Source organism: Phoxinus phoxinus (assembly GCF_949152265.1).
Source record: "Phoxinus phoxinus genome assembly, chromosome: 18".
NCBI lineage: Eukaryota > Metazoa > Chordata > Actinopteri > Cypriniformes > Leuciscidae > Phoxinus > Phoxinus phoxinus.
Genome location: NC_136893.1, coordinates 21,833,703 through 21,861,690, shown reverse-complemented (window position 1 = coordinate 21,861,690; position 27,988 = coordinate 21,833,703). Strand labels below are relative to the sequence as shown.

Below are 27,988 nucleotides of genomic sequence, written 5' to 3'. Positions count from 1 at the left end.
AAGTCTGGCTTTGATATTGAACAGAACCCTAAATGTGGTGGACGAGCAAAGGTCAAATATATAAATCTCTGCCCGTTTGAAAGATTTCTGAAAGGTCATTCATTCCGTTTGGGACAGAATTTCTCAAGAAACTCCAGCAAAGTCCTGTAAAAATGTCTAAACATCCTTAAAACAGTGCACTTGCAAGAATATATATTGAATTAGGGTTTCTTACTGATTTGGCAAATGGTTTTTAAATAATAAACCCAACAAAATTCAATGAGGCTTAGGTACATGTCATATTTTAAGTAAATATTTGAGGTAAATTAGGTAAATCCCCTCGTTTTTAAGACCGTTAAGATTATTTGCATTGATATTATTGCTGATGGTTAAGCAGAATTCCTCCCAGAATTCTCATAACTGTAATGCCATTGCATATGCTTTGTATATTTATGATAGCATGCTTATGCTTTAATGCTTTAAAAATGACTGTATTCCAGTATTTTTTTTTGTAATACAGAACAATTAATTTGTTACCATAGTGAGAATCTAATAAGAATCACTTTTTTTAAAGGAAAATTCTGTCATCATTTAATCATCCTCAATGCCATTCTAAACCTGTAAGAGTTCCGTATCTTTGGAACACATTAACAAAAAAACAAAAAATATATACATATTTTTAATATTCTCTCATTATTTTTGCCCATCCATTGCCAAAACCAAATTTTGCACACTTCATATGCGACTAAATCTGTTCCTCCTACAAAGCGATCATGTTTTATAGAAGACTTGAATTCAACCTGTTTCATATGGATTATTTTTACGATGTCTTTATGTCAAAGGATGGACAGAAATATTAAAGATATCTTAGTTTGTGCCCCAAGATCCAGAAGGATTATGGATTTGGAAAAACATTTGTGTAAACTATCCCTTTAAGACACGTGCTAATGAGAATATTAGCAAACTGCAATTAATTGTCATAAAAATAATGCAAAAATTAGGTTTCATATTCTTCAAGCAAAATATAATATCGTATTTCTTTCTTTTGATTTCGGTTTTATAGTCATAATAATAAAGCTTGTTGATTCTGACCCTGATGGCGAGAGATTAGAGTTGCATTAAGAGCTAAAACTGTTCTCAAAATAAATACAGATTGACAAAAGGACAGTAGGAGAGTGTGCACGAAGACTTCATCACTAAACCTCAAACCCATTACATGACACACACACTCCAATGAGTGCAGATAGACGTGAGTGTGTGTTCAATAACAAGTCTAGACGCAGTGAAGAGCGACGTTACCTGGTAAGCGTGGTCAGTGCGGATGTGACACAGCGCCGACGGTGCTGATTGGCTGAGTGGGGTGTGGATCATGCGGGCGGGCTCGGATCGAGACACATCGCCAGTCAGGACGGGGAAGACGGGGGCCGGCCCGGACGTAGTAGGGGAGGTGGGCGTGAGGTTGGACAGTCCCTCCGAAAGAGTGTCCATGTTGACCTCGATTTCAGAGTAGTAGAAATCCTCCTCTCCGTCGCTGTAGTCAGAATCTCCATTTCGTCTGAAAACACACAATACTAAAACTTAGGACTGCAGGCTCAGTGCTCTAGCGGACGCGTCACCAGGCGGCCGGCAGGGGGCAGCAGTGCCGGCATCAGAACCGAGGCTTGATTTACATGGGATAGTCAGGTAGCAACAAGAGGCTATAAAAACACTCTTACTACTTCCATCAGAATGTGTTTCCCTCTCCACCTCCCGTTATGGTGCTCGGAAAGGGAAGAGCACACTCAAGTCGCCTCATCCTTAGAGACTGACAGACAAACTGAGCCCTTCATATGGACACAGTCATCTCCGCCACAAAAGCTTTAAAAGTTAACTTTACATTTACTAAAAAGAGAGCCAATGTGTAGAAGACTTTTAACACTGTGTGTTAAACAATGTTAAAAGAATTTAATGTGAGTTCGAATATCATTTTGCGTGCCCTTTATAGTTGTACTGAAAGCGATAATGGATAATTCTCCTCAGATCTTGAAAATAAAAGGAAACAAGAACGTTGAACAAACAAGTGAATTCTATGACAAAGATTCTTTCAGTCACTCAGTATGTATTTTCATACGAATAGTTGACCCAAAAATTAAAAATCTGTCATTAATTAGTTACTCACCCTGATGTCGTTCCAAACCTGTAAGACTTTTGTTGATCTTTAGGACCCAAGTGAAGATATTTTTGATGAAATCTGAGATTTTTGTCCCTCCGTTGACAGCTACACAACTACTACTTTGACGCTTCAAAAAGTTCATAAAGAGATTGTAAAACTAATCCATATGAATTGAGTGGTTTAGTCCACATTTTCTGAAGACTCGATCCCTTTGTATGATGAACAGATTGATATTTAGGCTTTTATTCATATATTCATAAACAAGCATTTTAGCTTGACGTGCGAGAACCAATGAGGATCATTCTCGTGTTACGCAGCACGTTTGAGCTTCAGCGAGAACCAATCAGGTTCATTCTCGTGTTACGCATCACGTTTGAGCTTCAGCGAGAACCAATCAGGTTCATTCTCGTGTTACGCAGCACGTTTGAGCTTCAGCAAGAACCAATCAGGTTCATTCTCGTGTTACGCATCACGTTTGAGCTTCAGCGAGAACCAATCAGGTTCATTCTCGTGTTACGCAGCACGTTTGAGCTTCAGCAAGAACCAATGAGGATCATTCTCGTGTTACGCATCACGTTTGAGCTTCAGCAAGAACCAATGAGGATCATTCTCGTGTTACGCAGCACGTTTGAGCTTCAGCGAGAACCAATGAGGATCATTCTCGTGTTACGCATCACGTTTGAGCTTCAGCAAGAACCAATGAGGTTCATTCTCGTGTTACGCATCACGTTTGAGCTTCTCAAGAACCAATGAGGTTCATTCTCGTGTTACGCATCACGTTTGAGCTTCAGCAAGAACCAATGAGGATCATTCTCGTGTTACGCATCACGTTTGAGCTTCAGCAAGAACCAATGAGGTTCATTCTCACACCCTGACGAAGGCATGTAGCCGCAACGCGTAGGTGGATCTGTCACCATTTTTAATGTTTTGAGCCATTCATTAAATAAAGGCTTTTTAACTTTTTTTCCACATTTCGAGTGCCTTGGAGTTCTTCATTTAATTCATGAGGTTCATTCTCGTGTTACGCATCACGTTTGAGCTTCAGCAAGAACCAATGAGGATCATTCTCTTGTTACGCATCACGTTTGAGCTTCAGCAAGAACCAATGAGGATCATTCTCGTGTGTCAAGCAGGTTCGGTTGAGCTTCTGTTTATGTTCGCTGATCAATGTTTATTATTAAAAGTCTAATTTAAACCAGTTCATCATATAAAGCAATATTGTCTCCATAAAATGTTGACTAAACCGCTCAATTCATTAGTTCTGTCAGGACCACTATCGTCAAGTACGATTGACAATTAGCATACAGTTAGGATTGGCGTTATGGTTCTGAGCAAGAACTCCCTGCGCATCCATGCAGCAATAACCCCCTTAGGGTAAACAGAGCAGAACCAACATGAATGTATTGCAGATATCAGTAATTCAAGATTTTAAAGTACAACATAATTCGAGAATTTATTCTGATTCAAAGGGCACTCAGAAGGCCAAATCCTGACTGGGAGAGGAGGAGCTGGGGATGGAGGAGGGCAATTCGCTCCTGAGTAACGCGATAGCTGTTGATAATACTGAAGGAGCTTATATATGTATACAGTGATACGCGTCGTATTCCTATAGGTAGATGTGGATCAGCGGAGAGTCAGCTGATGCGAGCTTGACTAACGTGACCTGCCAGAACTGACGCTACGCTTGATTTTTACGATCTCTTGAACTTTTTTAAGCGTCAATATGGTAGTTGCGTAGCTGTCAATGGAGAGACAGAAAGCTCTCAGATTTCATCAAAAAGATCTTCATTTGTGTTCCGAAGATGAACAAAATTGTTACGGTTGGGAACGACATGATGGTAATTAATGACAAAATTTTCATTTTTGAGTGAACTATTCCTTTCAACAATGTTAAAGCGATGCAATATTTATGAATTCATTGTGAGTGCAGTGCGCTTGCATAGAGACTCAGCCCACATGCTCTTCTGATTGGCTGTGATTTTTGATTGACTTTGTCACGTCTTGTAGTCGAGTCACGTCTAGTTTGGGCAGACAAATTGCTTGTGTAAATGTTCAAACTGCAGAACAAACATGTTCATCTATTGCATGCGTGACTTGTCTGATTGACGCTTACCCGAGGTGGACGGTGCGGATGTGGCGCTGGATCCCTGAGGAGGTGCTGAGGACTTTTTCACAGTTCTTCCACAGACACTTAAACATCACCTTCATGGAGTTCTGGAACAAACAAACATACGATTAACGTCTTATGAAGGAGACGCCAGTGTTTCCAAAGTTGCTAAAGTTTTAGGGAAGTTTGAAAGGCAGCCAATCACGAATCCACATGCAAATTTCACAATGACATCATTGCTGTGATATTTTGATTTTTGAGTATTCTATTTCATCAAGTCAATGGGAGATTTTAAAACTTGAATTTTGTATTTCTTAAAAAGCTTATAAAAGACCAAAATAGACAGCACACCTGAGGCTACAAAACAAATTTTGAATGCCTGAGAAGAATGCCTAAGAAACATCAATACAGTTCAGCCTTAGAGCTATAAACCCACTGAATAAAGACTGAGAATAATAATTAGTAAGTGAATCTTTAGTAAAAAAGAGATCTGGTCTATTTGCAGTCAAGGCCGCTATCTGCAGTGATCCTGATTGCATAAGCCTCATGAAATTCCCTCCAGCCCACTGCTGCCCCAAAGGCTTCTCACTGCCGCAGTCAAACAACTATTACACATACAGCAGTGCCAGGTGACGGCGTGCGTGTGTCATGTGTGGGAGATTCACACCGCCTGTGCTGTTCCGTCACGTTCACCAGCGCTACAAGTGCATTGTGTTTCTCCTCTCGCTCTAAATGTCATCTGTGTTTATCTAACATACTTGATTTCTGTGTTGCTGTAGGTGATTCAAAAACCACGAATCAGTCTCTCACACACTTAACTGCGATTTTTACTTGATATCCAATGTCCAAAGTTAACACTCAACAAGTGCCAAAATAAAAATGTAATGTATTCCTGTGATGGTAAATCTGAATATTCAGCATCACTAAAACAGTCTTCAGTCACATGATCATTCTGATATCATTCTTATTAAGGCAAGACTTTTAAGGCAGGTCAATTTTGAGATTTTGGGATATTTGTCTTCAATAACATGTCTTCTTTCAGACTCATGGCGAAAAAAAGTCCGAAATACACATTTAGGTCTTTATTTTACTAGACTTTGTCTATTTGCGTCTGTAGATTTCTCATAAATTCAACAAAAGTTGGCGTTCTCAATCATCCCGCTGCTCCGCGATCTCTGTCTGTACCCTGTCATCACATACACCGTTGGAAAGCTCTCTCTCTCTCCTGAACAATGCAGTCGGATCCAAATATGGTAATTTCCTTTTTATCAGCAACCAATCGTGAAAGTAAAAGGGGGGATTTAACTCTATAAGCGCAATCTCATTGGCTGATGCCAATTTCTGATGCCCGTTTTCTCAAAATGACTTTTCTCTCATACTCCAAGTCCGAAATCTCCACTTCAGTAGCACCTATATACACCAAACTATCCAGTCTTGTACCTAGTTATATTATGAAGACATTTACAGAGGGATTTGTAAATATATTATTCCTAGCCTGATTTACATAACATGTATGATTTACATACATTTTTATTCCAAAAAACATGGCGAAAATAAATCTTTAAGGCTATTGACAGTATATTCTGATTTACAGGATAACAAAAGTAGATATCCATAAATCCCTCTGTCATATTTTTCCCATCTAATATTAGAATAGTTTTTAACCTGGCTTTATCCAATACTCCGATTTCATTTTTGTAATATATGCAAATTTCAGCATATTTAATTAGATAGTGCCTCATTTGCATATTTAAACATTAAATTACAGAAAACTTGTAATACATTTTTTTCTCATCTTAATGTAGGTAATCAACTGGGGAAGTTTCATGGTGATATCTGCTAGTTAAAATTTTTACCCTATTCACCTGTAGTGTCTCGCCTTAAGTGCTACGGCAATTCTTTGTGCCATCTAGTAGTTCAGATGAAAAATAAAATCACAGGCGCCTTTTACCCCATTGCACCCTATCATATTCCCATAGTTCAGACTGAGAAGGCACTCCAGAACAAACAGGGAGCCAAAATTATATTATGATTATATTTATAATCATCATCATTTCTTCTGATTAATCTCACCAGGAGCTTAATTTGTGAGAAAAACGATCACATTAACTCTGAAACATGTCTGGACCTGTTCACTGAGTCAATGAGTGGGTGTGTGTCCGCTCACACACACACAAAAACATGCAAATACTCGTGGCTGTTCTCAAGGCTGATGATGTTAACCCTTTCACAGATCACAAAAGCCTATGAAACATTTCCTATCGAAGCCTCGTCAGAGAGGATGTGACAACCATTAACCAAAAGCGACTGGGAAGCGTATGTTTCCATCCGTCTTTATGAATGAACAGCCAGTCCTCTTGAGTTACACTTCACCAAGCTGCTCAGCATTTGGCTCGGTTCGCTTCAAATAACTTTTTTTTTCCTCTCGTCTCCTTCACTCACAGTGGTTTTTATTGGCTATAGCAGGACGTATAGGCATGCAGGGAGGCCGCTGGTGAGCTGAAATAATACAAGAGGTAGCCAGCGCTGTTGCCTAAGACAAGCACTAGCAGTACGGGACACATCCATCTGTCTCTATACACACACACACACACACACACACACACTCTAGCCAAAAATCAGCTGAACCCATATTAAACATTATGTAACGCGCACCAGCGTGAAATAAACAACTCTACTATCTATTTTTTGAATTCTGTCTTCAACATTTCGACTAAATTTCTAGTTGTGTACAGGATGGCTAATGGGGTTTCTAACATAATCTGAAAAGGGCTTCTTCTTTTTTTAAATGACACCAAAAAAAAACTACACTTACCGGTAATTGAACTGATTTTTTTTTGTATTCTTATTTGCTCCTGTTGGGATCTTTTAAGAGATCAAAGTTATGACAGGATTTCCATTAGCAATGCCGTGCACAAGGTTAGAATGGGAGTCCATAGGCTTTTCACAGCAGAACTTAATTATATGATGTGTTCTCAACCAAAAAATGTGTGTTATTTGAGCTTTAAAGTCAAAAGTAAAGTTGTGTGGGGTTGTAATCTCTACTGTAGACAAACTTTAAGTTATATCTCGCAAAGTTCCTTGGTTTACAAACTTTACATGGTCCTGACAGGAATTTTAAAGACTGGATATGAATTTGCACAGATGTGGTCAGCAACCATTCCTATGTTAACATTGATAGCGAAAGTCGAAGTCTTTTTGCAACCGTATGTTTTTAAACATTTATTCCAGTGCAGTGCCTTGCTCTATTAATGTGTATGTGATTTGTAATTGATTTGTAAGCTGTAAATGTGATCTTTGTTTCTGCACTGTCGTTCAAAAGGTTTTAAAAAGTTAATACTTTTGAACTTTCTATCAAAGAATCCTGAAGAAGAAAAAAATGCATCACGGTTTCCACAAAAATATTAAGCAGCACAATTGTTTTCAACATTGATAATAATCAGAAATGTTTCTTGAGCATCAAATCATCATATTATACTGATTTCTGAAGGATCATGTGACACTGAAGACTGGAGTAATGATGCTGATATTCAGATTTGACATCACAGGAATAAATTACCTTTACTGTTTTTTTACTGTATTTGTATCATGTACATGCAGCCTTGATGAGCATAAGAGACTTCTTACAGCCCTTACAATATAAAAAATATGTTCTGTTCTAATGAACAGCCATAGATACTTGCATTGAACTCAACTGCACCCAACATATTACTTTTAAATGTCTGGAAATTTTTCCTATCCTGTTTCTGGCCAATTAATTTCTCCGTCCAATATCTGGAATTGCACATATTGCATCAGAATTGAGAAATAGTCTGTATAAAAAATAAAAAGAGAAAGAAAGAAACCTCTGAGTAAACATGTTTCACTTTTCTCCTTTTCTTCATAAAGAGGCTTGTAGGCATGACAGGATCCATGTATACAAGATTGTGCACTCGGGAATTGTGTGAAAAACTTGTGTTAAGATGTGTGTAGCGCTGTTAAAGGATAAGACCAAGTGGATCTGTAACGGAACCCCGCACACACACACACACGCACGCGCACACACACACACCACACACACACACCCTCAGTCTCTACCAAAACAAGGTGAACAGGCAGAAAGGCTAATGGCTTCCTGACATTGAGACCACATTCACGTTCTGGAGTGATTCCACACTGCAAAAAAAAACTGAATAGAAGAGGGGACGAAAAAGGGGGAGAATGAAAGAGAGAATGAAACACTCTATCACGTAGGTGACAAGACTTCTTGTGCCAGAGCCAAGCTGATGTGTTTAAAGGAGCTCTTAAATTACTGAAGGCAAATCCACTGCCACCTACTCAGCAGAACTCCACATTGTTACTGATAAACCACACAAGTCCACTCTGTTTTCTCATGTGGCCTGACCCCTACCTTTCGTTTCCGGGGAATGGGGTCCTCAAACAGGAAGTGTGTACTTTCGGTGTCCTCATTGTTGTCATCACTCTGGGAGGAAAGCAGGAAGCTCTTGCCGGCATCGTTGGAGAGGGGCGGGGACGGCGTGGAGGGCACCGATTGGTCACTGGCGTCCCAGCTCCAGTTCCCACTGGTGGAGCTGCTGTAGCTGGCAGACAGGCTCTCCTTCCAGCCCTTACTAGCCAGATCTACAACCCGAGACAGAACACAGCCATTTTAAAAGCAGGAAAAGCGCTTTGACAGATTCACTGACTCGTTGGGCTATTAGAAGTCAGCAGTAAACTCGCGATTCAATTTGATTACAATTATCAGGTCAACGATTCGATATCACGATGAGTTGCAATATTACTGCACATGGCTACACTTTCGGCAATGAATACAAACAGTCAGATATGAACCTTTTTATTTGATCTGCTCCAAGAATGTAGTTTAAAAAAACTTAAAGGGATACTTCAGGATATAGCATTAAGCTTTGTATCAGTAGAAAGCCAGTATTATTTTCGAATTACCGTGCCCCCCCTGCCTCATATCCCCTGAGATGAGATTTATGCATTTTTAGTCTGGAAAAAAATCCTCATATGACGTAAAAATCACCATATTGCGTCATATGAGGATTTTTTGGCCAGAGGCTTAAAACTACAGCCAGTAGAAGACGCTAGATCCGCATGTCTGAACACATTCGCAACACTCACTAACACACACACACACACACACACACACACACACACACTCGCATGCGCTGTAAATGTTAAAATAGTGTATATAACCGATTATGGTCTAATACTGCATCGATGCAGAATCGTCCATGTTAGCATCGCGATGCATCATAGAAACGATTCATTTTCAACACCCCTAGTAAACACATCCACAGATTCAAAACAAAAAACAAAACACCAAACAACCAAAAAACATTTGGTATCTCTATATAAAAAATTAAATAGAATAAAAGGCAAAACAACACAACTAAATGAGGAATGTTGTGACGTGTTTGTTCCCGGAAGAAAACTCGATGGAGGCGATATTCAGTGTTACTGAAATAGAGAATAACTCCCTGAGGAGTAACTTTGTGCTTTTGTAACTTTGCAGACCTTTTTCACGCTCAACAACAGCATCACACAAAGTTGAACATGTAAAGGAGCATGAAAGGTCCTCTTTAATATAAGGCTGGTATCTTAACAAAGCAAAATGGTATCTATCCAAACCTATTGTTATTTAAAGGCTAGTCCAATTTCTGTTACAGTGAGCATGACATATATGCCAAGATGCCTTTCTCTCACAGAATCCAGGAAATTTGGCATTAGACCCGGTGTGAATAGTATTGATTTGTTTGTGAATATTTTATACTGTTTAGTCACTGAGTTGATGAGAACATACAACGAGAACAAAGAAGAAGAAGAAGAAGAAGAAAGATAGCACGCAACACTGAATCAAGATAACATAACAGAGGCACACTAAAGCCATTTTGTTATTTCATTAATGCGTGATAGAAATTGGCTTCACACCTTTTGTTGCCTGTGGCAGTTTTAGTCAAAGAAATGTTTTTTTAAATTGCAACACATGACCTTGTTTACACTTACTGCTTCAGTAGATGTGTTAATATGAGACTAATTTGTTAAAATACAATAGTTTATAGTTAAAAAAAAAAAAAAAGTGTTAAAAGTAAAATGTACTAAAGTGTTAAAAGTAACACTTTACAATAAGGTTAAATTCATTAACATCAGTCAGTTTATTAGGTATCAACTAACTAACAATGAATTACATTTTACACAGCATTTATTATTATACACTCCAAAATAAATCCTGTGCTTTTTTGTATATTTCGTGTTACCCAGTTCCTGGGTCAGACATAACAACCCCGTGGTTATTTATTTACCGCAGGCTTTTTGCATCCTCTTTAAGAGAGACTTCTCAGCGCCATCCAATTGGTGCATTTCTTCTGTAGAATACAGGTTTGTGTATATTTAATTTTTTCTATAAAATAGTTACTGTGTAATCATTAAGTTTATGCAAAGCAACACACAGGGACGTTAGCATTTAGCAGATGAAGTTAGCCGTTCCCCCGACAAACTCGATTACAGCTACGGCACGAGAATCAGCGTTGTTACGGTGGAAACGGGACAACAGAGACTGCACTTGAATTACAATATTGCCTCCATTTAAACAAACATTGGAAGTAAAAATGAAACATTTAGAAGTATATGAAGTTTAAAAAATGGTTATTTTTAACCTGGTGAACGTGATTTCACCAAGTAGTACGGTACTAACTTCTAATGTGGAACAACATTCCAATCAACCAATCAGATTTGAGGGATAGGTTTACAGTTAATGTCATAGGCGTATAACACGGGTTAGGGGCTTCTACACCATTCTTATAATTTCCCTCGGATTTTAGGGATAAGTTATGGGTAGGGTTAGGTTTAGGGTTAGGGTTAAGACTGTTTTTGGACAGGAATGTTGTCGCATGATCAACAAAATATATGTTGATTCTGGATCAACCAGGATTTACTTAGCAAAATCACGGTGACCTATTAACCCAGTGTTTTTTTAAAGTGTAGGTTAAAGTTATTTTAAAATGATACTGGTTATGGTTACATGTTTGTTCATAATACAATTGTGCAATGTATTAGTAAATGTAGAAATTAAAGGTATAACTTAACTTTATTAAAGGTAGGGTAGGTCAGAATTGTCTAAAAAAACTTTTATTCAAATTTGTTTAAACTGTCTTTATATAATTAAAATGCAAGTACTCTGAAATAGAGAGTATAAAAAACTGAGTGACTCTAGTGTATTTAATCTTCAATAAACACAGCTCATTAATTCCATTCACTCCCACCTAAAAACGGGTGCGCGACTGCATGCACGTGGGCAGAGCCAATGATAGCAGCGGTAGTCATGGCGACGGAGAGTGACAGTCGCGCAAGCCAATCACTTGTTTCGTCCCGAATGGAATTAATGAGCTGTGTTTTGAAGATTAAATACACTATAGTCACTCAATTTTTATACTCTCTTTTTCAAAGTACTTACATTTTAATTATGTATTGGTATATAAAGACAGTTTAAGCCAATTTGAAAAAAAGTTCTTTAGACAATTCTTACCTACACAACCTTTAATAACTTTTTGTTTGTTCAAAACTAAAACATAATTTAAATCAATTTAAAGAGTCAATACATCATCAATCTTTCGAAAACAAGTTTTGTCTTACACCGATTCACTATGGTAAGCCTATTATAAGTGTTTATATTTTAGACCTGTCAGGGTGGTTTTTGCAGAAAATTGCGTACATACGTCACTCGCTCCTGTGTGTATCTCGTCATATCCGTATATAGAGAAAAGTTGCTCCGGCTACTTTGACGCATATATGGTGTGAGAGGGACAGAGGTTGGTTATTTGTCACAGCGAGCGAGAAAGGTTGACATGGGTCAGCTAAATCTCCAACCTCCTGGGAATCATCCATTTTAAACGCTGAACAGTGGAGAGTCTGCTGGTAAAAGAGGCCACAACAGAGCTCGTAATAAAACCAGAATCAACATTGGCTTGGCTTTTTAGAGATGGCGAGAACTTAGGGATTTGAAAAGTTGTGAAAGCGACGCGAGATGCGTTTGTATTACTCAACAGGTGAGTAAGGTATATTGAACAGATGAATTCCCATATGTAGCTCTCTAACAGAGTTCATTGTAAAGCATTATATATTGTGAAGGGTTATGCTCATCTACACAGTCACGAAGAGCGCACAAGCACAGCCAAAACAATGTTCTTCTGCAAAATACATGCAGTTTTGTTTTTTAACTGCTAGGGGGGCAATAGTTGCATAGTGTGCCTTTAACATGAACCTAGATTAATAAATGATCATTAACTGATGTGTGATAAAAACATAATAGCTGTAAACACAATTCTGAAAAAATACCATACATACACAGTTCAGCTATGCAGCAGAATAAGACACACTGTCCAGCTGTTGTTAAGCAAATACAACCCTGAACAAACTAACTTAAACAACTAAATTACTAGGCTTAAAGACATGTTACACAACCTTGAGCAACAGTTCAAGCTGTGCTGACCTTGAATGACTCCAAAAGGGCAAATCACCTCCATTTCATGACACTTAACCTCTTAGAATAATGGTCTGGGTTCTTCCAGCAAGTGTGCACTTGCAGTTTAGCAAATGTTTTTCATTCAAAGTGGCTTACAGTGCACTAATTACAGGAACCAACTCTCTGGATTAGCATGATTTAAGGGTTAAGTGTTAGGCTCAAGGGCACAAAAGCGACAGGAAAGAATTGTAATCTAAGTAACCCTACGCAGTTTGACACACTGGCTCCAAGTCACTGTTTAACATCCCAGGTCAGCAGTGATGCCATAGAAGAACCATTCTTGGTTCCCCGAAGAACCTTTCAGTGAACAGTTCCTAAAGAACCATTTTTGTTCTTACTGCGAAGAACATTTTAATGATCTCAAGAACCTTTTTCTTGAGATCATTAAAAGAGAGAAGGTTCTTGAGAAGGTTTCATGAAAGAACCTTTCATGAATTTGAAAGGTTGCATTGATGTTAAAGGTTCTTCATGGAACAATCAATGCCAATGAAGAACCTTTATTTTTAAGCATGTAGTTTCTGCTTCAGTCCTATATGAAGATTGATGCACCATTGTTTGATTTTTTTTTCGCCACATGAGTGTTTTACTGTGGTGTAATCCATTTCACATAAACCTAAACTGTGGTTGGTCGCTTATAAGTCTGTCAGACAGTCTTGGCAAGAACAAGCTGCCTTGAGGTGGCCTTATGCCGTTAGTCATTAGGCTACATGAGACTATACTGAGCTACCGGCAGGCCATATTTATTTAGTCCTGTTGGGGAGCAAAGGGACTCTTGTCTTTTATTTGTGAAGCCACCAGGATACAGTATAATAAGTCTTTAATTTCCCAGATGGGCAATGTGTTTGCATTAAATATATTTAAAAAATGACAATGCAAAATGAAAAACACATAAAATTAAATCCCAAGGCCAATGTCCTATATTAAATAGTAATGGAGAGTAAGGAAAGCTTTGCCACTTTTTACTTAAATTGTCCTCTAGGCAAGAGTAATGCGATATAATAATATTTCAGGATATGTGCCTTCAACTGAAAGGATCTATATCAAAGTGACAGAAATATTAGTTATACTAACATAAACTCGAAAAAAATAATATTGTAATTTTAACTCTTTCCCCGCCAACGTTGCAGTTGCCAGCCAAAGCCAGCTGGCCCAAAGAATATTTTGCTGTATGTATATCTAAACATAAATATATCAAAAGAAAGAATAGACCAACCCAGTTTTATTTTATCTTAATGCATAATTTTTTTATCAACACTTGAATGTGGGTAAGTTTAATAAAAAAAGCTCACCAGCTCCCTGGATGACAAAACCCTGAAGACCTTGTTCTGGATCGGGGCTATCTTTCACCATCCTATCGACCTCCCAGACACCACAGAACTGAACTGGAAGGAGACCGGAGACCATCAGGTGTCTGGAGAGCGTCGTGCCCCAGAGCCCGTTTGACAACCGCGGAGAAGTCACGTGAGCCCCCCGCAGACCTGACCAGGGGTGTGAGCCCGAGACACCAGCGGCCGCGGGAACTGAGACGGAGGACTGGCTGATAGACTTCGACAGGGAATTGTCAACTCCCACCCTATCCCACCCGCTATCTGAATCATCTGTATTACTCAAAGAGAACTGTGAGAACTGGGAATTAAATTTTGCTTTATCCAGTGTGTGAACTGTGTCATGATTACCTTTGTTCTCTCAAGTCTTGTTTCATCGGCAGTACCACAGAGCTCAACCAGTCCTCCAGTCCTATCGCTGCCGGATACTTGCAGCCCTGCGCCTTCTCCGCGAGTCCCTGCATTGACGCCGAGCAACCACCAGCAGCCCCTATCCTGGAGGATCTTTCGGCTCCGCCTCCGGCCTCGGATCCCTTCACTCCATCTCGGCTCGCCGTCTTGGCTCCTCCCACCTCCGGCTCCACCAGAGACCCTCAGCCTAGTGGCTCCTCCAGATTCCCTCATCCCACCGGCTCCCCCTTAGTCAGTCGTCACACCACTTCCGCCACGGACTTGCGGGCCATCCGTTGCGCTTCGTCCCTCCACCCCTTTGGCTGTAGGAGGTTCCTCCTTCCCGTCGGCATCGCCTCTGTCATCATTCACACCGGCTCCACCTCAGCCCTTGTGTACTCTGGCTCCAACTTTGACACTCGTCGCCGTGACATCGTCTGGGTCTCCTGCTCAAGCGATGTAGCTCCGCTCCCTCGACCCTCGGTCTGCGCCTGCGGATCCACCGGCTCTGTCTCCGTCAGTCGTCCCCCAGTTCTCATCAGCCTCGTCACCATCTGGACTCCTCCCTCCGCCCTAGTCTGTTGGCACTGGGGAGCTCTGGGTCTGTGCCCCGCGGACCATCTCCACCATCACCGCCAGGGGATCATCGTCCTCCCATCACCAGCCCTGTCTTCTGGATTATCATTAAAACATTGTATTGGAAATGGTCTTCTTCGTCTGCCTTCCTGCAACCCACCATGACATAGCTCTTCCTGGGTCAACATTTTTTTCCGATAACATTAGGCAGTTTTGATTTATATGCTGTTTAATGTTGATGATCGCGTTATTTTACATATGCATCTGCTTACATATATCGATTGTTTCTGCTTCTTCACCAGTGTTTTGATCTGGAGATTCTGTAATCTTTTTGAAGATGTGTAATAGCGCCCCCTTACCATATAACAGTGAAAACACGGAAAGCCAGAAAATTCCATCAATGGCGGTGAAAATGTTGGTCTTATTTTGCTGCACATCCTCATTTTCATAAAGGAAAAGGTTTATTCAGAAGATTTGAATGTAGTGAACCGATTTTCAAAACATTTTGTAGTAGTCCTTATTTTGTAGTAGTTTATGAAGGCAAATCTTACTGTTGCTATCATTATCGCTGACCTGCCATGTAGAAATTTTGCTTTTTTAAAATTTATTAATAATCACTGAACCTCTACAGCGGTATATGCGGCACCCTTTCTAAGAATATGATCAAGTGACAAATATAATGTACACTACCAATCAAAAAATCGGGCTAAGTGAGAATTCATAATGTTTTTGAAAGAAGTCTCTTGCTGCATTTATTTGATGAAAAATTCAGTAGTACCACGTAGCAGATCTAGTCAGGTGGTACTGGGGAGGAGGAGGGCTAAATACGAATTTGCATAGCATGCAGAGACAGTGTATTCGTTTGGATGTGTATTGGTTACAAAGGGAATTGACAATGAATACGTGAAATAGATTAGCTGAAAACGTTATATTGAATGAACCAATCAGAACACGAATAGAGTTTAATGGCTGAACAATTAATTAATTTCTTTCAAAAACATAAAATAGTCATTCTTACTGATTCCAAACTTTTGAACAAACAGCCTAATCTCCCCTATATTAACAATAAAGCATTAATAAATAAACTGTTCATCCACAATCCATCATTGATGTAGCCTAATGTTGGCCAACTAAAATAGTACAATATTAAACCAGAGAAGGTCGGCTAAGACCACATGATAGCTGATGATTTGAGTAACTCAATAACTGAAGCAACAAACCAGAGAGAAATCCTCCATGGAAAAAGTTCAGGGGATCCATTAAAACAGCCTGTTGCTTCCAAGACACAAATGCAAGGGACTGTTGAGTGACACAGCTTAAGAATACTCTCACTTTTCATTTGTTCTAGAATCTCTGAAAAGGTCAGAACAAACGCAATACAAGAACGCTTTCACCACAGTCCAGTTAACATTAAAAATCCTGCTCTTCAAAAAAGAACAATCTTTGGCTTTACTTCTTGAAGGAATAGTTCAACAAATCAGTTGATCCAGTTCACACAAAATAAAACATTTTTAAGTTTGATTCACAGACTCCAAGTCAATGATTAAACTTGAGATTAAACGTTTTTGAAGCTTAAAAGCATTAGTACCCAATTATTCTAACTGCATGGAAAAGAGCAACCGCTATATTACTCAAAACATCTTCTTTTGTGTCATATGGGTTTGGAACAACACGAGGGTGTCATTTTCATTCAAGGACAAAACAAGTTTTTTATTCAAAGTCTAATAAAACATAAATGCGAGAGCTCAAGCACTTCTATTGCTGCACAATGTCTATTGTCTTTTCTTCTGAAAATCTGTCAGCATACTTTTAGTTTTGGAAGCCCTGAGCTAAAGGACGGACCAGTCACTGCACTTACAAACCCATTCAAAAGCAAGTCTGGGTTTCCTTTCATCATGCTAAAGGGGACATAAAATGGAAAACTTTTCTTGCTCTTTTTAAATACGAGTCTGATGACCATGTAGACCTATGATTATATTCATACAAAATTCATTTCTACACAGACTATTTTGTGAAACAAATCTGCAAAAATATCCCGTTTAGAAATCTTTGTGGCTATGGCGTTATTTTGTAGTCACATTTACAACAGCTAGTCTAATGAACTAATGTGTGAACTACACTGGTATACTGAGATTAGCCAATCATAACAGAGGCCATTTACATCCAGAAGTCTTAAAGGAACACTCCACTTTTTTTGGAAAAAGGCTCATTGGCCTAGAAAATCACAACTTTTCATTTTCTGTCAGCCTTAGTACACAATGTAACTACAGAAGAGTCAAGTTTTAACTAGGAAAAATATTGAAACTCTTTGGTCATTTTTTTGAAAGAGATGCTAACGGTCTAATCAGATTCAATGATCTATGCTAAGCTATGCTAAAAGTGCTACCGCCAGACCCGGAGATCGGCTGAATGGATTTGAAAACGGTGAAACTCAACTGTTTAACTCTAGGGGATTTGGAAAATGAGCCTATTTCCAAAAAAAGAGGAGTGTTCCTTTAAAGGTACAGTAGGGAATTGTGCTTTTATAAACCATTGCTAACTTAAACTTTCAGGGGAAATGATTTTAGATAAAAACTGAAAGCTTAGTGATGGTGACTCTGAAGTCGAGCGACTGTGGTGTAGTTTGTTTATAGCCTACGTTTAGCTTTCACTTCTGGTGACTGCATTTAGGTTTCAAAATTCATAAAAGTTGTGATATTTATCCTGATTGACAAAACGTGTAGTGTCATAAACTTTTGTTGATCACAGAGCTTGTTTTTTTAGATAATTCAAAATTCGATGAAAAAAAAAACGATTGAGTTTTTATCGAGGGAACCAGTGTGATGCGAACTGCCGTTTGGCCTACAAAGTGACGTCATACCTGTCCTGCACCACTCTTTTCACCAGCAACACTGGCTCAACCAATGGCGTGAGTTTGGGGGCGGGACTATCAGTTTAAAATGGAATGGACTGGTTCCATTAGAACACGGTGTTCGTAAACAACCATTATTTTTGCAATTCTGTTTAGTGGCACGGAAATCACACACTTCATTAAAGCCATTTTCAATATAAATCAAATAAAATTGGAGAAAGCAGGAGTTCTTCTGGGCACTTATGGAGGTTTAGAGCTTGTTTGACAAGCCGCCACTCAACCTGAGCGCTCTGGGATCTATCAGTTAACAGGGAGGCGAGCACTAGCATGGTAGACGGGGTCAGAGCGGAGTTTAACCTGAGGCACTGGATGAAGGGTTGAGCACCAACGGGCTGGTGGACAGTGTGGTCAGGACGGTGGCGGCCATCACTTCTTTATCAGCATGACCAGAAGGCCTCCTGTTAAAAGAGAGAGAGAAAAGAGGTTTAGCTAAAAACCAATTACGTCAAGCAGACCCAGATGTTTAGCGCACTCTCACACCAACATAAAACAACACACATTTGTTAGGTGGGTCGCCCGGCCCCGGCATGGCGGCATCGCTCTCTTTCTCTCTCTGCCTAAGCGGCGTTCTCTCTCTTCCCACAGTAAACACTTCTCTCGGCCGTATCGCAGCTCCCTACTGCGCTGAACTCATCACGGGTAATGGAAAATTCCAGCGCTGTAATAAACACTAACGCTCGGCCTCTGGTGTATGCCCACACAGCACAGCTCCATTATCAACTGTATTTATTCAGCGTGTGTGTGGGAGAGAGTTTACTCGTGTTTGTAAATCAACACCAGGATGTAGTGTGCAGCTGAATGAAATGCTCTGTTAACTGTTTAGTGTCTTGCTCACAGGTGAGATTCAACTGTGAGCTGTGTATTTATATAGTGCACGCATGATTGATGGCTGTTATATTGGATTGCAGTGAAAGGGAGAGGGAAAAAGAGAGGGAATGTGGGAGAACAGAGAGAGAGAGAGAGAGAGAGAGAGAGAGAGAGAGAGAGAGAGAGAGAGAGAGAGAGAGAGAGAGAGAGAGAGAGAGAGAGAGAGAGAGAGGAGAGGGAGTGAGTGTTAGCAGACACTACATTTAAATATTTATGCAAATTAAGAAATGTTTAAATACGATAACTGTACATGATGGGACTGATGCCAATGCAAAAGTGCCATATTGGTTCAACAAACACAACTACACAACATTAAACGTGTGATACGATGTTATAAATGTGTCTCTTGTCAATTGGCTATAATGTAACTTCTTGTACAAAAGGGATCACTGCTGCCAGGCCATTAGATGGCGATGAAAAACTATAGACTGAACATGTAACGCGCATGTGCATGACATCATCGTCTTCAGAGATTCACGTTTTTGTTGTTTACATGTAGACTTTTTAAAAACTTGCACTTTGAAACCCATTTGAAACCCAAAACGCTATTGTCGTGTAAACCACAAAAAAAAAAAGAAAAAAAAAGGACCACAATGGAAAAAAGTGAATGCAACTTTATTGTGTTATCTTTGAAAAGAAGTTGTAACAATATTGTATTGCTACTTTTATGTCAAGTAAACTGAAACTCAACGAACGGCCAAAACGCATAAAGGGCCCTATCTTGCACTCAGCGCAATAGAGCATCACAGTCCCGCCCACAGCCCGAGAGGGCTTTGGTGCCGGAAGTAAATTTCCCATTCATTTCTCCCATTGACTTTTGGAAAAATCTGTATCTAAAGAGTTTTAGAGCATGTCTGAGGATAACCAGCTATGGCTGAACTCATAAGCATACAACATATCATTTCGAGTGAAAAAACGAAGAGAAAATCCCAAAAAAGGCAAAGGTACAAGACTGTGTACATATTTTCATTTCCGAGCGAAGGAACTACTCGTCCCATAAACCACCGCGCCTCACTGAAGTCGACTGAAGCCAACCGCGAAAGAGCCTTTTGAGTGAATTTTATATAGTGAATGTGTAGTTAATAGCAGTTCTTTCAGTAGTAATCGTGTAAATAAAAATAATAGTGTTTTATATAGGCATTGTGTATTGAATTTTATATTTATCATCGTGTATTTTATATTGTGTGCGTGTGTGAAAGCGGTTAACGATAACGTTAGCAACATGGTGCAGTGCTTTGTACCTGACTGCAAATCACTGCTCAGTCGTCAACACATGTGTGTTCAGTCACTGTGTAGTTTGTGTGTTTATTTCAAAGCCCTCTATGACACAGGACACTGCTGACAGGACAGGTTGAGGTCCATGCTCATTTTCATGAAGTTATAGTTCATCCTTAATTGTAATAACATTTAATGTATTTTCTTAATATCCACAACAAGTGAAAATTAAAAAGTGATGGTCAGCAAACCAGAAAGTGCACAGCGCCACCGGTCTGATGCATGGACCGCTGCATGGTCTGCTCTTGGACCATCATATTCAGTTTATTAACTTGCCATGAATTATTACACAAATGTTCAGTAAATGCATGAAGAGGTATGCCTAGGCTAAATATTGTTTTGACAGTGGCATCATAAAATGCTTGATATGACTCATACCATATGAAGACTACAGTAGCCTATCTACAGTGAACGATAAGTAAGGGATAATGTAATTAATATTTTGTGTCAAATTATCTCCGCTTCGCGTCGGGCTCATAACTTAATCAGCCTTTCGCGAGTTGTATTCGCTATAACAACTGCGGCGCCTCGCTATACATTATCCCGCTTATTACATGGCTACCTACCAAATAAATCAATAATTTGACACAAAATATTAATTTAAAAAGGAATTTATTGATTTAAAAATGATTTATATGGCTTCCGCTAAAGAAAACAGTCCGTTCCGTCTCTACTACGGCAAAGAGTATGACTACGGTTAGAATCCTGCTTCCATGGCAACGCTCTGTTTTCACGGACCTTCGCAGGGTTTACACGACTTCCACCAATCAGATGCATCACTGTGGGATTGTTCAGGATTGTGGGTAATGAAGTACTTATCCAAGATATCGCGAATAAAAGGCATTTATCTCAAAACAAGGTTAGTGCCCCATAAACTTTTGGCGTTTATATGAGCATATACAATCGCTTAGTACAGCCGTAGCTGGTTTTAAGTCTACCATGTATGGTTACGTTTTTATGGCTTATACCCCAAATGTCTATGGAGAAATTGTATTGAATTTTTACTTCCGGCACCGGCTGTGGGCGGGACTGTGATGCTCTATTGACTTTGTACACCGACGCATGTATCAATCCTATTTTGCACCCGCGCACAGCGAACGCCTGGCAAACCCGCCGTTATAATAGCAATCCGCCATGGAACAAGCGCGCCTGCTCTTAAAGGGGATGTGAGAGGACGCTCTGATTGGTTTATTTCACGTTACGCCCAAACCACACCTATGAATAATGAAGCAACTTCAGACCAACCCATTTTAGAGATCCGCCACAAAGTTACTTGCGTTTCGCGTTTGATACTTGCGTTTCAGATCGTTAAAATAGGGCCCAAAAAGTTTTATGTTTTTAGTTGAAAACGGTGTTGTGTAAATACAGTTGTCAATCCAGAAATTTTGCAGTGTATGTAGCAGCATGAAAAACTAAACTCGTACTCAGATTGTGAATGGGTTTAAACAGAAAGCATGATATTTAAAAAAAAATGCATCTCTAGACTTTTTTCCATTCCACTGACCTGCGTTTTGCATTTTTAACAGCAAAAACACCTTCTGTGTGAACCGTTCCTAGGTTGTATAAAGCGTTCTAAAGCGCAAGCTTACTGAATTATGCACCCGTTATAATAAAAAAAAAATTGGTAATTGAAATAAAGCTAAAAAATATAAATATCAGATGAAAATTTTAAAAAATAAATGAAAATTAGAAATGTTGCCTCAGCAACTAACTCAAATAAATACAATTAAGTTGAAGTACCTAAATTAATAAAACTAAAACAAAAATACATTAAAGCAAAATAGAAGTATAAAAAAAAACTACAATTTCGACTATATATATATAAAATGCAAAAGTCACATGTACCACTTTTATGTTTTATATGTGTATATATATATATTATTTTAAAGTTTGATATATATATAAAATCTAGACACATATTTTTCCCACAGAAAAACAACAACATGAGATTGAATGAATGAATGTTCACTTTTGGGGGGTGACCTACACATTTGTAATTATGTAATTGTTTTAACCATGCTAGAGATGTGAGGGTTATGGAGCTGCTCTGGTAATGAGATTCTTCCCTCCGTCTGATCTGCTCCACCCTGGACACCGCAGCGCTGATCTAAGAACAGAAACCGACACAATGCTAAGCTGTGTGTCTCTGTGTTATATAATCAAAAAAATCCCACTCCCACTCTCTCGTATTCCCTCATATTCCGGGCTTTTACCCCCCCTCCCCTCGCTCTGACAGCCCAACCAGAGCAAACTGGTTTGGAGTCGCTCTGAAAGCCAAGCCCAGATACTTGGCAGGGCTGTCAAACTTTTTTTCCTTTATCTGGGTCAACTTCCAAAAATCTTTCTATCGCTGCAAAAAAAGAAGAAGAAGAAAAAAATAAAAAAATAAAAGCAAGCATTGGATCAGAAGCAGACAGAATAAGGAACATAAATAAAATATGAAGGTTTTGCCTCGTTTTTAGAGAGAAGAGAGAGAAATGGCAGAGACAGATTTATGCGGAAAGAAAACCGCACAGTTTTGGAAAAGAGGAGAGGAGAAACTGTCTGCTTCTAGAGGCGAAGAAAATGACACGCATTATAGATGAGGGCAGTACGCTGGTTTTATAACTGTGTGTGTGTGTGTGTGTGTGTTGCTTTCAAATATAATTTGCTACATATATGTTCTTATGCAATACCAAAATTCATAGCCTCGGAGACATAAGCCACATCCAGTGTTTGATCTGGAGTGTTTTGATCTAGACTGTCAGAAACAGAACTGCAAACACACCTACATATTCACACTGAATAAATGCATCACACACACACACACACACACACACACACACACACACACACACACACACACACACACACACACACACACACACACACACACACACACAGAGAGATTTAATTAGCCATCTAAATTAGACTAGATAGACTGAGCTTTTATGGAATTCATTATAATTACTACATTACATATTTGCATTATGCATACAATACACAGTTTATTGCATTCCATAACATTATTTACTCTATTTATGAATAGTTTCTGCAAATGAAAATCTCTCTAGACTAATTACAGTAATTTTTTATGTTTAATTGAACTAATTGCATAAATTTACCCAAAAAAAAAAACTTCAGAAATCATACTACTATGCTGATTTGATGCTCAATATTGTTATCTATATTTTAGTGAAAACCATGCAAATTTTTTTCAGGATTCATTAATGAATGGAAAGTTCAAAAAGCATTTATTTGAGATAACAAAATATATGCATCATTGCTGAATAAAATATGTAACTGTTCATATATTTTATATGCTGAACCAAATTCGTCAGATTTAGCCAACTTGTCTTCTAGTGACTAAATCCACACGCTCAAAAGGATTTGGTAAAGAGAGCGAGCGGGAGAATATCACAGACTCGAGCAGATTTTAGCAACAACACTGTTTTCTCTGAACGTTTCCCTCTCACTCGGCTTCTCTCACACTCACACACACACTGCCTGCTTTCCTGCCTTCCCGCTTCTCCACGCTTTTCCCGAAAAAGCTCTTTATCACATTCAGCTGTATGATTCATACTTTACCATATTCACACACACACACACACACACACACGCGCGCACACACACTCACACACACACGCAGAGAGGGACTTTGAAAATCTGTGAATGTGTGACTGCGTGATAAATCGGACTTACTGGAACCTAGAACCTAGCGCGCGCGCGTGTGTGTGTGTGTGTGTGACTGTTATCAATGAAGCCACATGCTCTAATCACTCTAGTCAACACATCTGCAGGCCTGTGTAACACTGTGTCTAGATTTTAAGAGACCAGAACCACACAATACCAGACAACTCTCTTTACACATGAAGCGGTCTACACTTGATTATAATGGGATTGATCTACTTCGGTCGCATCATTAGCAAAGCGGACATTGTAGAGGTGTGTGTCCACAACATCGACCCAAGGACATCTAAACGAACCAAAAAGAGGACGTGATGCCACAAGATGCGAGCCTAAAAAGGACCGAATGCTGAAGCATATATTTTTTTCTCGTCCAATCACAGTTTGGTACAGGCGTTTGAACCTCGCGTCCTCGCAGCAGATCTTCGTTTGTGTGTGTGTGTGTGTGTGTGACGGACGAATTCCTGACGCTGTTTTGACTCCTTTATGCGTGTTATGAGCTCTTCACAAGTTCTCAGCTGGTAAAAATACCATCATATGTACACACACATACGCCGAGCGCATTTAGCCCAGCTCACAGCATTGTATAGGATGTTCGGTAAGGTCCGTACGTAAATGTATCATTTTCTGTTTTGGTCCGCACCAGAAGAACCAAGAGAACCGAACTACAAGTGTGAACAAGGAGCTTACTGTAAACGGCTCCGGCTGAGATTTATGATTGCCGTGTTCTGACCTCAAGTGCTCACACCAGTAGTTCTGTTCTTCGTTCACACACAGTATCATACCGGTATTTTACTGGTAATGGTTTTTTACCGGTATTTTACCGTTAATGTTTTTTTACCGATATTTTACCGTTAATGTTTTTTTACCGGTATTTTACCGTTAATGTTTTTTTACCGGTATTTTACTGGTAATGGTTTTTTACCGGTATTTTACCGTTAATGTTTTTTTACCGGTATTTTACTGGTAATGTTTTTTTTACCGGTATTTTACCGGTAACTTCTCATACTTGGAAATTGCCAGAACTGCTTTACTGGTATTTTTCAAACAGTCCCGTTCACACATGATCTCTCAATGGTAATTTACCGGTAATTTACCAGCACAGGATGTGTGTGAAAGGGGCTAGTAATTCAATCACTGGACTCAGACTGCTGTAAACGGGCCTGTCCCTGTGAATTTAGCAACTGCTTGGTCGCAGGGCCTGTTTGTATTCCCCTCTGAAACAAATGCACATCTATGGTCACATCACTCCAATCGAAATCCCACAACCCTGAGGAAATGAAGTAAAGATCACGAATAAAGAGTGTTTTTCTCCTGGCTAGCTCTAGGTTATGTAAGCTGTGAAAAGCAGCTGTGGTTTGTGTTGTGTTATGTGCCATTGTTACAAAGCTGTGATGTGGTGTCTTGTTGGAAACAGATTTTTTAGCGGACTCTGGTGAGAGGCGGTCTGTCAACACAACTGAAGGTTTCTGTTTGGTGCGTAAAACTACCTCAAAGAAGCTATTTTACTAATATGCGAGAGTCAAATCTAGCACTATGAATATACAGGTAAAGGGGTGGTTTACTGCTTTTTTTCTTTGCATGATTGTGTTTATGGGGTGCAATATAACATGTCTTCGTCTTTTTTTTCTTTCTTTTTTTAACCTTATTTTTCATAAATTTCCCCTTTATTGTAAGCCGCTTTCTCCTCTGTCATTTGAACGACCGGTTGACTTCCTGATTCTATGAAACCACTCCCTCAGAAACAGGCATGGGCTCAGATTGGTTAGTTGGGCCGGTGTGTTGTAATTGGCTAAACTGCGCAGTGCACGTTGTCCGGAAACTTCACGCCCATCACCTTTACGGGCGAAGCTTGCATGAGCTCCGGTCAAATGTAAATAATGGTGTCAATACTGCCGTCAGTTTGAGCCAGAATCAGACCCAGAAAGCGGCAATGAAGAGAGTCAAGCAGAACCTCCCCAAACACGGCTCTTACAAAACGTTTCTGAATGGTATTCAGAGAATTCTACTATTATTATATAATAATTTCGATACGCTGTTACTTAAAAATAAATGCCACTGCTGTTTGTTAGCTTTTGAGATACGGTTTTCTCCCGATTAAACATTTATTATACCAGAATAAATGACTGAGTAATACCGCAGCTGAAGTTTGCTGTTGCGATTACATATAATTTTTTTAAATTTATACACGTTTGTCTTATACACACAAAATAGCATCGAACTAAATGGCTACTATAAAACCGCGTTGGCATTGGTTTACGTTCTTGATAAAATCGAAAAATTACTTCATAAAGTATACATGGAAAATATATTTACAAAATTAGTACATAATTACAAATTGCAGGTTCAAAATGTTTGTACGCGTTTGTCATAGACACACGAAATAGCATAACTAAGTGGCTATAACGCCAGCGCTGGCATTTGTTTACGCCCTTGATAAAACTAAAACATTACGTCTGAAATTATACATGCAAACATTTAAAATTATTAAGTCTTACTTACAGGTTGTGGTCCAACAACGGCTGCCTCTGCGTTTAAAGTTGGAACTGCTTCATGTTTTAGTAACAGTTTCTTGTTTAATCCGGCATTGAATTCGTGGAGATTCTGGAAGCTGTCTTCCGTAAAATGCGCAGCACAGAGAGCTAAATGACGATTGTAATTTTCAGGAAAATAATCAAACAGAAATTTTAGCCATTGTTGACAAACTACAGCGTCCGTAGGAAGCCGAACACCGAAGACATGACAGCTGGGTGAGAATAACACACTTTCGACGGCATGGCTACAGCTCTCCACTATAACTCTTCCTCTTCCATGAAGCCGCAGAAATATGGCCACGCCCCATTTTTGCATATTCCGGAGGGAGGGTTGATGTAAATGTATGGGTTAGTTACGTATAAAACCCGGGAAGTATCTCGTTGTAGTCCCATTCGAGTCGTTTTTGTAGGCATTAAACTTCCTGATTTTTAAAAGACGATATCTCTGCTTACGTTGAACTTTCAGCGCAGCAACTTTGGAGATACTGTTCATTCACCAACAGCAACATTACACACTATTTAAAATGAAAAAAAGTGAAATCGCAATCAACCACCCCTTTAAAGGAAAGTTCACCCAAAAACATAAATATCTGTTACTCAACCTCATGTCATTCCAAACATGTATTACTTCAAAAAGGAAGCAAAAGCGTCATAAAAAGTGGTTCATACAACTCACGCAATTTGAGTTGTACAGACCACTTTCTCTGTTTGGCCTGTTTTGAAGCTTAACAGCACCTGTCTTTTCCACTTTCATTTGTGAAGAAAAGAGCAACCAGGATATTCTTCCAAAATTCACCTTTGCTCTATGGAAGAAAGTAAGAGCATGAGAGTAAACGATGAGAGAATTTTACAAATCATGAATAAATAAACAAATATTCCTTTATTTGAAAAGTGATAACAGCTGAGTTGACTCTTAGAAGAAAAGGTTATACAGAACCTCGAAGGGTTCTTTCAGGCGCTTCATATATAAAACTTTTTAGGGGTACATCATGGAATTATTTTATGTTCTTTTCTCCGCAATTTTATTAAACATAAAAGACATTTTATAACTAGAAAAAAAAAACAGGAAAAAAACATTACACATAAAAGTATTAAGAAGTCGTTTAAGACATATTTTTCTTATATAGAACATTTTATGGCATAAGGGGTTCTTTAAAATTTGATCAAAAACTTTTTTTTTTAGAATAGAACCCCATCGAGTGTTTAGATAAATCAGACAGGTTGATACTTGTCCATATTAAAAACTTTCCAAAGTAAGTAGCGCTGTCATTTCTGGCAGATATAAATGCATAGTCAATCCTCAATAGTCAGAATTATCAATGACTCTATGTGTTTTGGCCCTCATTGGAAACTGGAAAGTTTGTGTGTTTACAGATCATTTTAAGTGTACATGTATAGAGAGTATATTTCATTAGTGTATTTTTGTGTATTTATGTATTTAATATGTCTGTAAATGTTTAAAGTTGTGTGTGTGTGTGTGTGTGTGTGTGTGTGTGTGTGTGTGCAGGATGGAGCAGGCAGTGAGAAGCACAGCTATAACTCCCACGCCTCCACAAGCTTCAGTCAGCCTGCTCTGTGTGTGTGTGTGTGTGTGTGTTTGTGTGTGTGTGTGTGTTTTCTCCTCCCCTCTAACCAGGGCCTGGCTGCACATGTTCACTGATAGAAGCTGAAATAAACAGAAC

The 27,988-nt window shown here is 39.1% G+C and overlaps 1 protein-coding gene across 2 annotated transcripts in view; it reads right to left on the bottom strand.

Moving 5' to 3' along the window:
- The window catches only part of slc2a4rg (SLC2A4 regulator), a 62,126-nt gene that overhangs the window by 6,912 nt on the left and 27,226 nt on the right, over positions 1-27,988 (bottom strand). For both annotated transcript variants that reach the window (XM_079587999.1, XM_079588000.1), the window contains exons 3-6: positions 18,262-18,362; positions 8,629-8,858; positions 4,245-4,345; positions 1,279-1,534 (exon numbers count right to left, since the gene is read on the bottom strand). In XM_079587999.1, coding sequence (XP_079444125.1) covers positions 1,279-1,534; positions 4,245-4,345; positions 8,629-8,858; positions 18,262-18,362 — 688 coding nt within the window. The remainder of the gene's footprint in view (positions 1-1,278; positions 1,535-4,244; positions 4,346-8,628; positions 8,859-18,261; positions 18,363-27,988) is intronic.